At 32.2% G+C, this 11885-nt stretch overlaps 2 protein-coding genes across 4 annotated transcripts; both read left to right on the top strand.

Moving 5' to 3' along the window:
- Nucleotides 1-512: 512 nt before the first annotated feature.
- LOC111639931 (ectonucleotide pyrophosphatase/phosphodiesterase family member 5-like) lies at nucleotides 513-3237 on the top strand. 2 transcript variants are annotated; one of them, XM_023385892.1, is made up of 4 exons: nucleotides 513-628; nucleotides 1730-1810; nucleotides 1974-2701; nucleotides 2767-3237. In XM_023385892.1, the coding sequence occupies exons 2-4, from the start codon at nucleotides 1756-1758 to the stop codon at nucleotides 3094-3096; spliced, it is 1113 nt and encodes a 370-aa protein (XP_023241660.1). In that variant the 5' UTR covers nucleotides 513-628; nucleotides 1730-1755; the 3' UTR covers nucleotides 3097-3237. The 2 variants fall into 2 exon arrangements, with proteins under 2 accessions (XP_023241660.1, XP_023241658.1); XM_023385890.1 differs by lacking the exon at nucleotides 513-628 and having other exon boundaries at nucleotides 1566-1810.
- A 1779-nt stretch (nucleotides 3238-5016) lies between these two features.
- Nucleotides 5017-10185, top strand: LOC111639932 (probable uridine nucleosidase 1). 2 transcript variants are annotated; one of them, XM_023385894.1, is made up of 4 exons: nucleotides 5017-5098; nucleotides 9313-9539; nucleotides 9607-9895; nucleotides 9965-10185. In XM_023385894.1, exons 2-4 carry the CDS (start codon nucleotides 9354-9356, stop codon nucleotides 10168-10170), a joined length of 681 nt encoding a protein of 226 aa, XP_023241662.1. In that variant the 5' UTR covers nucleotides 5017-5098; nucleotides 9313-9353; the 3' UTR covers nucleotides 10171-10185. The 2 variants fall into 2 exon arrangements, with proteins under 2 accessions (XP_023241662.1, XP_023241661.1); XM_023385893.1 differs by lacking the exon at nucleotides 5017-5098 and having other exon boundaries at nucleotides 9297-9539.
- The last annotated feature ends 1700 nt before the right edge of the window (nucleotides 10186-11885 follow it).

Below are 11885 nucleotides of genomic sequence, written 5' to 3'. Positions count from 1 at the left end.
TAGTAACAACAATTTTTGGTGGGGGGAAATGGTGGTCTTCACATAGATAACATATATTTTTTTTATTAAATTAAGAATATGATTAAATTTATTAATACTAAACAGTAGTGTAATGTTAAAAATAGATTACAGTAGAGCGTCGTTTATCCGAAACGTCGGTTATCCGAAAGAATTCCAGTCGGCCTAAAGTATAATTTTTATTTGTTTTTATATTTTTCAATGTATTTATTTAATTTGTAAAACATAAAGAAATCATTTTTAACGATACAATAGCGACGATTATTTTTTTAAAAAGTTTACGTTAGGCTTAACATCGACGAAAATTCAACGCGAAGCGACACGCAAAGGAGAAAAATTTCAACACGGGATGGGTTAATATATTTTTTCGTACATGATCGGTTATACGAAAAATAAGTTATCCGAACAACCCCAGTCCCCAATTGATTCGGATAAACGACGCTCTACTGTATTATAAACAATTATTTTCTTTATAATATTGATATATATTTTTCAGGATGAAGGATAACAATTAACTTCCTTCAAATTTGGAGGCCTGCATTAATTAAAATATTATTAAAGGACCGAACGAGTTCTGACTCCTTGCAGTTGGTGCCTGATATAGAAAAATGTTAATTATTTATAAGTCTATTTTAAAAATTATTATGTAATTTAAAAAGAAATAAATTAAAATTTAGAAAAGATATAATGAATATTTTTTCAATACTCATCATGGATTCGGCCAGGCCTACAATGGAGTAAGGAGGGGCGGAGCCCGACATATCCGACTTAGATCATCTATAGAAAAATTCTTAAGGTTTACTCTTCTCCAGAGCAGTTGACTACACCTTAATAGCCTCGGCTATTCATCTGTCATATTGCAATACATATTGCAGTGGGCCTCTCTTTAACGATCTTTCGTTTAACAATGCCCACTTTTATGGCCTGTATAAATATTTTATTATGATTGTATTGTTAAGCAGTCATTATAAAAAATTTAAGAGCTGAATATTATATAAAACTAAAACTTCTCAGGAAATAATCTATTTATGACACTACGTTAATGGAAAATATTATGGCGGCTTTTCAAGGCCATATTGTGAGCCTAGCCGAACACGTAATGGATATAATAAACATGCCCGCTTAGTGACTACGCGAAGAAAGAGTAAAAAATGAAAACCAACTCTTAAATTAAAAAATTTTAGTGAATTTTTTCAGTGGAAGTGAGCACTGTGCATGATCAAGCATTTTAAAAATTTAAGAGGGCGCGGGCACAGAATAAGAATCACTGTGTTAAATAATTAACAGTTGTTAATGAACTAAATTATTTTTGTTATCTGTAATATTACAAATTATATAATTATATAAATTATATATTACTACATTAATAAACTGAATAGACAAAATTATGATTGTTAATTAATTGTCATGGGTAATTATAAAATAAATAAATTTAGGAATAGATATCTCCAGAATTTATTTTATAAATAGTTTTTTTATTATTATATGCATAGAATGTTAACCAATGTCGCTGCTGCTGAATAAATATTATGTAGATGTACTGTACTTCTGCATTCTATCGCAGGAAGTAATATGTTGCTCACATATTTAATTTTTCTTATAATATCTGCATTTTGCTCGGCTAAACAAAAAGTTTTGTTGTTAGCCATTTCTAATATTCATCTCGATTATGTGCATAAATTCAATCTTACAACTTTCGATTTCTTGGCAGAGAATGGAGTACACGCTACATGGGGTATGAAGCCATCCTTCTTTACAAAATCTATGCCCAACTTATATACAATTGCTACAGGTGAGTGCCTGAATATTTTGTTTATAAGTTAAATTACGTATAAATTTTGATATTTTAAAGATTAAATTATAGGCAATAGGCACATGGTTTTCAATAGCAAACGTTACGTAAACTATTCCAGAATTTACTTTGCTAGTAAAATTATTTTCTGTAATTAATATAGGTCTTTATCCAGAAAATCACGGAATTATTTCGGATTCCATGTGGGATCCAGAATTCAACAAAACTTTCTCGTATACTTCAAGGAAAGATCCAAAATGGTGGGAGGAAGGAGAACCCATTTGGGTTACTGCCAAAAAACAAGGAAAGAAAGTTAACGTGTATAATTGGCCCGGATCTAATATTAAAATTCATGGAATTTATCCCGATAGTTTCTTATCGCAAAGCTGGACTACCCCTTTTAAAGACGAGATCGATACAATAGTGGAGTGGTTAGGAGACGAGGAAGCTGATCTCGTATTGATGCACATGAACAGCTTATATCGATACCCTTACTTAGCGATTGCAGAAAGGAAGGCCAAGCTAATTGACGAAGCTTTATCGTATCTATTTTACCGTTTAACCACGGATTTCCTTTTAAACGAAGTTAACATTATTATAGTAAGTGATAAAGGATCTGTAAATGTATCGACCAGTTCCAATCATGTAATCAAACTTTCAGATTACGTGAATGTAAGGGATGTTATTTATACAGGAAGAACCGAAGGAGGATCAGCAGGTTTGTGGCCAAAACGAAATCAAACGGAAAAAATTTATCGCGAATTATTGAAAGCTTATCCAAAATTAATAACATACAAGAAAGAACACATTCCGGAAGAGTTTCATATAAAGAAACATAAAAGATGTCCGCCATTACTCGTTGTAGCCGATGAAAGATATTATATAAAATCGGTAAGTATCGTTTCATTTCTTAAACTTTTTCTTAAAAAAATATTGAATAATTTATATTCTTTCAGTTTTACCAATATTATAGTCCCGCCACACAGTTTATTATTTCCGACGGATATAATCCACGTTTAATGGATCTTCGCGCGATATTTTATGCCGTTGGACCATACTTCAAGCAGAATTATGTCATAAATAATTTAGATTCTGTTAATATCTATTCAATTATCTGTCATATTTTAGATATTAAACCATCCGCACATAACGGAAGTTGGAAAGATGTGTCGCATATGTTAACAAGTCCCAATAAAATTGAATATGCAAGTGGAGTAGCATCCATAAAATTTTCTGTAATAATTATATCCGTAAATGTCATTTGTTTAACTCTAAATTTGTTTTAAATCATAGAAAATTAAACGAATGTATCTTTAATGTAGAACTTATAAATTTTAATTTTATATTTGTATGCATTGATACACTTTAGATGTCGCTAAATTTGTACTTTGGAGTTTTAGATGTGACTAGTTTCCAATTAAAGTTTTGTAATAAATTATTATTAATGCTTAAAATAAGTTGTTTTCGTCACTTGAAACTTAAACCACATAGTTATAAAATTTATAGATACATTTATTGCTACGAAAATAAATTAAACAGTGCAAGACCAACATTGGATAACAGAATTTGAGTGTTAGGAGCGTATAGGTTGATTGTCCAAACAACATACTTTTCGTGTTTTTCGGTAGGTTTTGGTTGATCGGCATACATAACAAGTGTGATCTCTAGACGTTTGTTTGTGTTATTGCTAATTGGAACAAACGTCAGAGGTCTTCATTCTACACCGGATCTGGTACCAAAATATTGGCCGTTCTTGAATGGAAAGCATTGCCAGTTTCTTGCACAGATAGCCTGTGGACTTTCCACAAGAAGATCCACCAGCTATCTTTGCGCTTTGTATTTTCCGGATTGTTCTCTAAATAAATAATGTATGCTACAAGTCTAGCTATTCTACCATATTATAAAACAGCCAATGGGAATCTATCAATCCCGTTTTGTTGCATAGAATCATTATTTATCGAAAGGAATCATTTTTTATCCATGTTGTCTACTTCGCCTTTTATTTTATTAATAAAGCATAAATAAAGTATTATTTTCATTTTATTTTGAACCATTTACTCCACTTCTTTAATGCATTGTTGAAATAATAACACTTTTCATTTTTTGGTAACGAAAGAGCAATCACCTTCTGTTCACTAAATCTAAGCAGAAGTGAAATTGGCTCACGTGACATTTTAGCTAACATTTCTGGGGGAATTTAAGCTTTACTTTTCTTTAGAGTACCCGCAATAAAAAGTACTAATCCATTATAATTTCAGCTATTAATAGGATTATGAAAATATTTACAGCCACCACAGTATTAAGCACGCATCATGTACCATAAAACACTATTTTCAGTACACAATGCATTGTGGTACAATTGTACCATGTTGATCATTGGTGTATAATTTGCCACCAGCTCACGTAATGGTTAAATAACTTGAAAACAAGTGATAAACCAAAAATTATTTTATAAAAATCATTACAAAGAATTAAAATCTAATAGATATTTAAAAATGAAAATACAGGTTTTTTTTTATCCGTCTTTAAGCCCGTGCGCGCAGAGAAGATTTTTATTCGTGTTCATTATGGATTCTATCGCGTTCCCACAATAGCACAATAGAACCCGTAGAAGTCCATCACTAATCATAATAGCGCGTTCGACTGATTAGTGATGGACTCCGACAAGCGAACGATTATGAAAATTTTTGAAGATTTGAGTCGGATCACCAGAAGAATCTTACAGACAGATCCGTCTGAAACGAAAGCTATATGCACTCTAGAAGTTCTCTTAAATAGACTCCACTCACGCGGGTTCAAAAAGGTTGCTACATTTTTGAACCCGCGTGCCATAGGTTCGCCATACTCTGTATACTGAAATATGGCGGACAATTGGCCGAAACGGTTAATTAATCATTAATTCTTGCTTTCTTGGCACAATAAGCTAACATAATGTTTAACGTTATTTTATTTTAATTAATATTTAAATCGTGGCTTATAAAAGGTTTTAAATTGTTCTACATCGTGTACGAAAGGAGGTTCATTATATAATTTAGGTCTACTAACAAAATTTATCTTATCATTAATACTTAAGAACGTGACTAATCTCAACTAGTCAGTGCCATAGTATCATAAATTATCGAAAGAAATCATTATATAAATGTTTATCTATCTCTGAACAAGGATAAATTTTTAAAGTTTAAACAGTAAAGTAGATAAATTTAACAAGTTTCCCCTGCTTTCAGTTATACAGTACATGTTTTTACACTAAATCTGCACCTAGATAATTGCCAAACTGAAATTGTTGCAGTAAGTATATTAAATATTATCTATTTATTAACTTTTTTAAATTTAATTATCCACAATATCCTAGAAAATGAAATAAATTCTATATATGTATGTCTCTTTAATCCGAAATTAAGTTCGGTAGACTATCATTACAGCTTTCAGGTTAGACACTTCTTTTATTGTTTCCACATATGCATTTCGGACTTATATAAATGCTAAGCCCTCTTCAGTGCAATACTACAAAATACTGATAATAATTGATAGTGATAATTTAAAGAATAAAACTGTAGAACAAATTGATAATGATCAATATGTCAAACTAAATAAAAATCCATATAAAAAAATAAAAAAAGATTTNCAGCTACCATCTGCAAATGGTTGTTCCCAAAGGAAAAGTTCCAGAGGTCCTAAAACTGTACCACGACGGCTGCTCCGGAGGCCATATGGGGGTGAAGAGAACCTTACTGAAGATCCGCGAGAGATTTTATTGGATCCACTGTCGTGATGATGTGGAAGAATGGTGTCGCAGATGTACCAGTTGCGCGGCCGTGAAGGGACCTCAAACTCGCAGTAGAGGTGCGTTAAGGGTGTACAATGTTGGAGCCCCATGGGAACGAATAGCGTTAGATGTTGCGGGACCGTTTCCTGAAAGTGAAGATAGAAACCGGTACTTCATGGTGGTCATGGACTACTTTACTAAATGGCCAGAGGTCTTCGCCATTTTTAACCAAGAAGCGGTAACTGTGGCCGATAAATTAGTCCACGAAGTATTCTGTCGGTTTGGAGTATCCTTAGAGATTCACAGTGATCAAGACAGGACTTTCGAATCCCAAATATTTCGGAAGACATGCTGGGTGATGGGTACACATAAAACCAGAACCACCTCGTATCATCCACAATCCGGCGGGATGGTGGAACGATTTAATCAGACGTTGGAAAGGTACCTGGCAAAAGTCATAGAGACTCAGCAAAGAGACTGGGACAAACATATTCAACCATTTTTGTTGGCATAACGAAGCGCGTTCCATGAAAGTACGTCTGTGACGCCAGCCTTTTCAAACTTTGGAAGAGAACTACGATTGCCCGCAGAGTTAATCACCGGTACCCCACCTGATAGTCCACATAGCATGATCGACTATGCGGACGATTTACGTCATAAGATGAATGACGTATATGACCACATCAGACAGTCAGGTCAACAAATGTCTGAAAAGATGAAGACCNGAAGAGAACTACGATTGCCCGCAGAGTTAATCACCGGTACCCCACCTGATAGTCCACATAGCATGATCGACTATGCGGACGATTTACGTCATAAGATGAATGACGTATATGACCACATCAGACAGTCAGGTCAACAAATGTCTGAAAAGATGAAGACCCGATATGACTGGAAGGTGAACAATCAAGGCTTCGAAGAGGGTTCCCTAGTGTGGTTACATAACCCTGCGCGCAGCAAGGAGAATTTTTATAAATTACAGCCGAAGTGGGACAGGCCATATCGTGTCGTGACTAGAACTAATGATGTCACCTACCGAATACAGAAGAGGTCGAGAACTGCACCTAAGATTGTTCATGTGGATCGTTTGGCGCGGTACTATGGATCTAACGATGCTCGGGANTCATCGAAAAAATAAATTTAAAGTAAATAAATATAAAGAAAGAATAAATAGAACTAATACCTTTTTGAAAACCAACAACCTTTCAATAATCAAAGCAGATAAAACTAAACAACTAATAATAATTGATAGTGATAATTTAAAGAATAAAACTGTAGAACAAATTGATAATGATCAATATGTCAAACTAAATATAAATCCATATGAAAAAATAAAAAAAGATTTAACTAAAATAATAAAAGACACACATTTGAAGAATAAAATAAATGAAACTGATAAAAATTACATATTTAATTTTAAAAATAACAGAACTCCAAAATTACAAATAAGGTTAAAAACACACAAAAAAGAAGAGAAATACAGACCAATCGTTGATTTTAGATACTCTGTAATTTACAATCTAGAAAATTATGTTAAAAATCAATTAGAAAACATTAAAGGTTCTAACAATAGCATAAGAAATGCTGATGAAGTCATAAATAATATCCAAAAAATAAAAAAAGAAAGATCAGATACATTAGTTAGTTTAGATGTAAAAAATATGTATCCAAATATAAAGTGGAAATCAATAGAAAACAGCCTAATACAACTGCAAATTGATAAAACACTAATTGATCTTATAAAATTTGCATATANATCATTTGAGAAAAGATTACATTTTTTTCGAATTTTTTCACCTATTTTGCTAATTGGAACCCCGCCCTTCTAGCGCATATTCCTCGAATGCTGCAATTCGATGCTCAATGTTATTCCCTGGTCGACTATCTTCTAATGTTTTGCTATTATTTATTTATTTATTTATTTATTTACTTATTTATTTATTTATTTAAATTCTTACTTTTAGATCTTTATGTTAAATTCTTTTGCATTTTATTGGTTTCATTAATGTTTGGACTAGAATATAAAAGTAACGAATCTCTAGGTAGAGAATTCAGATTATCAAAGAACAGAAGAAAGATACAGAAGAAGGACGTGCCTCTACACTATTATCAAAGCGAAAGGTTTGGTTAACATCTGGAAAAAATTTATACAGTAGAGCGTCGATTTTCCGAATCAATTGGGGACTGGGGTTGTCCGGATAACTGATATTTCGGATAACTGATTTACGTACGAAATAATAGTTTAACGTATCCGATGTCGAAATTTTTCTCCGTTGCGTGTCGCTTTGCGTTGAATTTTCGTCGATGTTAAGCCTAACAATTTTCTTCCGGTTGAATTTTGATAGATTCCATTGATACCTTCTTTTTCTTTGATTTCTTTTTCTTAGACGATTTCCTTTTCTTAGATTCCATTGATACCTTCTTTTTCTTTGATTTCTTTTTCTTAGACGATTTCCTTTTCTTGGATCCTCTCGATTTCTTTTTCCTCGATTTTTTTGANTTAGAATTAAGAATCAAAGAACACGAAGCAGCAATTAGATTAAAATACAATAATGGTTCAACCATATAAAAAATAGTAATTCTCAAATAGATAGAAATAACATAAAAATAATTCATTCGGAAAAAGATATGTATAAACGTAAATTTAAGGAACATATTGAGATTATAAAATTTAAAGATGATAATTTAATCATTATATCAAATAGTAAGCAAATAGATCAACAGTGGTACAATATAATAGGTGGCTCTAATGGAAAAAACTGATTGTAATGCATTTATCATACAGTGTTGTATCAGAAAATAATTGGAAATATATTGTGAAATTACGTATGTATCCTCTTAAAAATGTTTTTAATATTACTATACTGCATATAATTACAGTTACTGCAAAGTTATATTGTAGAAAATACACATTCTTTAAAAGTTGTACTTATATAAGATTTTATGAGCACATAGAAAAATATAAAAGTGAGTATGTATCGTATTATATTGTTTATTTTATTGGAATATGAGATATTATGGAGTAAAAAATGATTAAATTATTAATATATTAGGTTGTCCGTATAAATGTTTGGAAAATGTATTTGTGGTGATTTTAATGGCTGTATTAAAAATCTTTCCATTATTATCCGTTATACACTGTGATTTTAGAAGACAGAACCATATGTATCATATAAGTGTGACAATTTTTAAGTATGATAGTTTTATGTCAGTAAATATGAACTACACGCGAGAAATTTTGTCATGTTACTAATTGTGTTTTTTTAATAATTTGTAGTATTGCACTGAAGAGGGGCTTAGCATTTATATAAGTCCGAAATGCATATGTGGAAACAATAAAAGAAGTGTCTAACCTGAAAGCTGTAATAATAGTCTATCGAACTTAATTTCGGATTAAAGAGACATATATACATAGATCATAATAACAGCTACCAAAAGTGATATTTAGAATAAATAAAATCTGTAATTTTTCGTGATAGGAAGCTACAATTTTATTATAAACTCGTAATTTGCATTCTGAAATTTTATAGCATTATTGATTAATTCAATGTTTACAATCGTGAAATGAATAGTAAAAATTTTATATAATCACTCTTAATTACGTCCAATCATGATGAAAAATGCAATTTTAAAAATAAAGTAAGTGCTGTTATCCGTTTAAGTAAGCTTTAAAAAATTTTAAATGCAAAAACTTATATAATAGGTGTAATTTGATGATGTCATGTTATTGATTTAGGTCGTAGTTTACAGTAGATCTTTCACCAAGGTAGAAGAAAAATGGCGAGAGCAAAAATCGTTATAGATACAGATTGCGGAGTAGACGATGCTTTGGCACTGATGCTAGCTTTTAGCAGGAGCGATCTATGTGAAGTTTTGGCAGTTACATGTTGCCACGGTAATACGATTGTGGATAATGTATGCGATAATGTGTTGCGAGTATGCGAGGCATGCGATATAAAGCAGGTGAGATTAATAAATGCACGAAATTATGTTAAATTTATTCTTTTTAAATTTGGTTTTTTGTTTTCAGTTAGACATTTTCCGCGGATGTCATCGGCCTCTAATCGATCGTCCGTGCCCTGAAGACTTCTTTGGTGTTGATGGATTCGGTAATAAATCGTCAGAATTTCCGAAATCTTCAATAGGTATTAAAGAAGAACACGCCGTTCATGCTCTGATACGTTTAGCTAAAGAGTATCCGAAAGAGATTAGTGTCGTTGCCATTGCCCCTTTGACAAATCTAGCTCTGGCACAACGCATTGATCCGACCTTCTTCGCTAACTTGAAAGAGATATGCATTTTGGGAGGAAACGTAGATGGTACACAAATTTATATTATATTTATATAGCTTATTTAATTTATATCGTATATAAATTAATGTCTTTTAGCCATCGGAAATGTTACAACTGCTGCAGAATTTAACTTTTTTGCTGATCCCGAAGCTGCTTATATTGTTTTGTCAGAAGAAGCGAATTTTACGATAATTCCTTGGGAAACGTGTGAGAAATCCAAAATGAATGACGTAACAAAGTTTTTCCTTTTAATTTTCATTAAAAATTCGATAATTATAATTTATTTTTATTCTAAAATTTAAGAATATATTTCTGATTTACAGTTACTGAATAATCATTTTCGATTATACAAATCAAAAAGGTCCTTGCATGTATAAACAAAAATTTACATTTATTTATATACAGTACTATAATTATTTTTTTAATGTTAAACGTAGAAAAATAATTAGCATTTTAAAAATTATTTTTTGAAATTTTATGGCACATCAGCTTGTTTGTTGCTGCACACCAGTTGAGAACCACTGCCACCGATAAAAATTGAATTTATTATATTGTAATTTTTATTATTAATGAATATTGATATCTTACATACATGGCGGAGAACTATCAAAGATTTTAATAAGTATTGATGCGAGAATTCACAATTGTGTGCCATGTTTACACAGGTACCACAAGCTAGAACATTTCAGAAATTTACTTTTTCCTACTTCTTCACTATTTACGATTAAGAATTTCATAAAGCAAAGATATTTTGTAAGAGTAAATTTATTTTAACAATCCTTACACTGAACTACTTTGACAAACTGTGCGCCTAGTTTTCTCTTAAGCTAAATTATGTGCAGGGGCTATAAGCCTATTTGGAATTGGGTGGCTTGGGTTTAGACAAAGCAAAACAAGACCGATTTGCAAAATGGTGCCTCCCGGAGGGACTTTTATGGGAAACTGGACTCTATTTAGGTGTTAAAAATGTGATGGAAACCCGGAAAATTCCACTCAGTCAGCACGTTGGTAAAACACAAACCAGTGTTAAGTGGTGTTATATATTATAAGCCAGACCATGGAAATCCAAATAGTACAGTTTTACTATTTGGATTTCAATGTTTTCTAGGGCTGGAATTTTCGATTGGTTTAATACAAGTTTATTACCCACTCTCACGCGCAGAGTAGTGCAGTTTAAATAAGGTTACTTATACATCCTCTTTTTTTTTACGAAGTAAAATTTTTGTTCCGGCAAATTTTTGTAGCTATATTATTAAAAAACTTTTGAGTGTTTGGCTTCGAATTTAATATTTTGTTTCTTATACTACTATCGTTTTATTGTTGGTTTGTTAAGTTATGGCAACGCAACACTTTGGACGATCTGCCTAGGGGATGCCTTCCGGGAGGTCTTTGTAAGGGAAACTGGTCCCTATTTAGGTGAAAGGCGGCTATACACGATGGGTTACTCCTTTGAGGATTAACCCATCGTGTATAGCGCCTTTCACCTAAATAGGGACCAGTTTCCCTACAAAGACCTCCCGGAAGGCATCCCCTTGGCAGATCGCCCAAAGTGTTGCGTTGCCATAACTTAACAAACATGCATGCCTGATTTTGAGTAATTTCTGGAAGTGTGTGGGGGAAAATTTAACAGTTTCGGTGAACTGTACCGACCACCTGAGTAGAATCGCCCATACTCGTTAGGTCAATCCTCAAAGGAGTAACCATGCATGCCTGACCTTTATAATTCTTGGTAGTTTATGGGGGAAAATTTAACAGTTTTGGCGAACTGTACCGACCACCGGAGTAGAATTGAAAAACCATTTGATTTTCCTGGCGCAGTGTCAGACTGCGCAGGCCGACCTAAACGTGTGTGAGAACAATGTCTCGTGAATGTTTGGAAGAATTATTTTCTATAACCTTATTAACTTTTATTATTTATAACCTAATAAATTAATTTTTCAGGTTATAAATTATTTTCGGATCAAAAATTTCTTGAGTAAATTAAAATTATAAATAATTTTAATATTTAGAAAACTTC

This window comes from Centruroides sculpturatus, unplaced genomic scaffold, assembly GCF_000671375.1.
Source record: "Centruroides sculpturatus isolate CEXI.00-Female unplaced genomic scaffold, Cexi_2.0 scaffold1304, whole genome shotgun sequence".
NCBI lineage: Eukaryota > Metazoa > Arthropoda > Arachnida > Scorpiones > Buthidae > Centruroides > Centruroides sculpturatus.
The sequence above is the reverse complement of the archived record's forward strand: the minus strand, read 5'-3'. Positions and strand labels throughout refer to the sequence as shown.

Excerpts from the sequence above, each read along its gene's own strand:
- LOC111639931 (XM_023385890.1), top strand. The coding sequence starts at position 1,591 with ATGTTGCTCACATATTTAATTTTTCTTATAATATCTGCATTTTGCTCG. Across the intron at positions 1,811-1,973 it reads CTTATATACAATTGCTACAG|GTCTTTATCCAGAAAATCAC; the intron begins GTGAGTGCCTGA and ends TAATTAATATAG. Across the intron at positions 2,702-2,766 it reads AAAGATATTATATAAAATCG|TTTTACCAATATTATAGTCC; the intron begins GTAAGTATCGTT and ends ATATTCTTTCAG.
- LOC111639932 (XM_023385894.1), top strand. The coding sequence starts at position 9,354 with ATGGCGAGAGCAAAAATCGTTATAGATACAGATTGCGGAGTAGACGAT. Across the intron at positions 9,540-9,606 it reads AGGCATGCGATATAAAGCAG|TTAGACATTTTCCGCGGATG; the intron begins GTGAGATTAATA and ends TTTTGTTTTCAG. Across the intron at positions 9,896-9,964 it reads TTTGGGAGGAAACGTAGATG|CCATCGGAAATGTTACAACT; the intron begins GTACACAAATTT and ends AATGTCTTTTAG.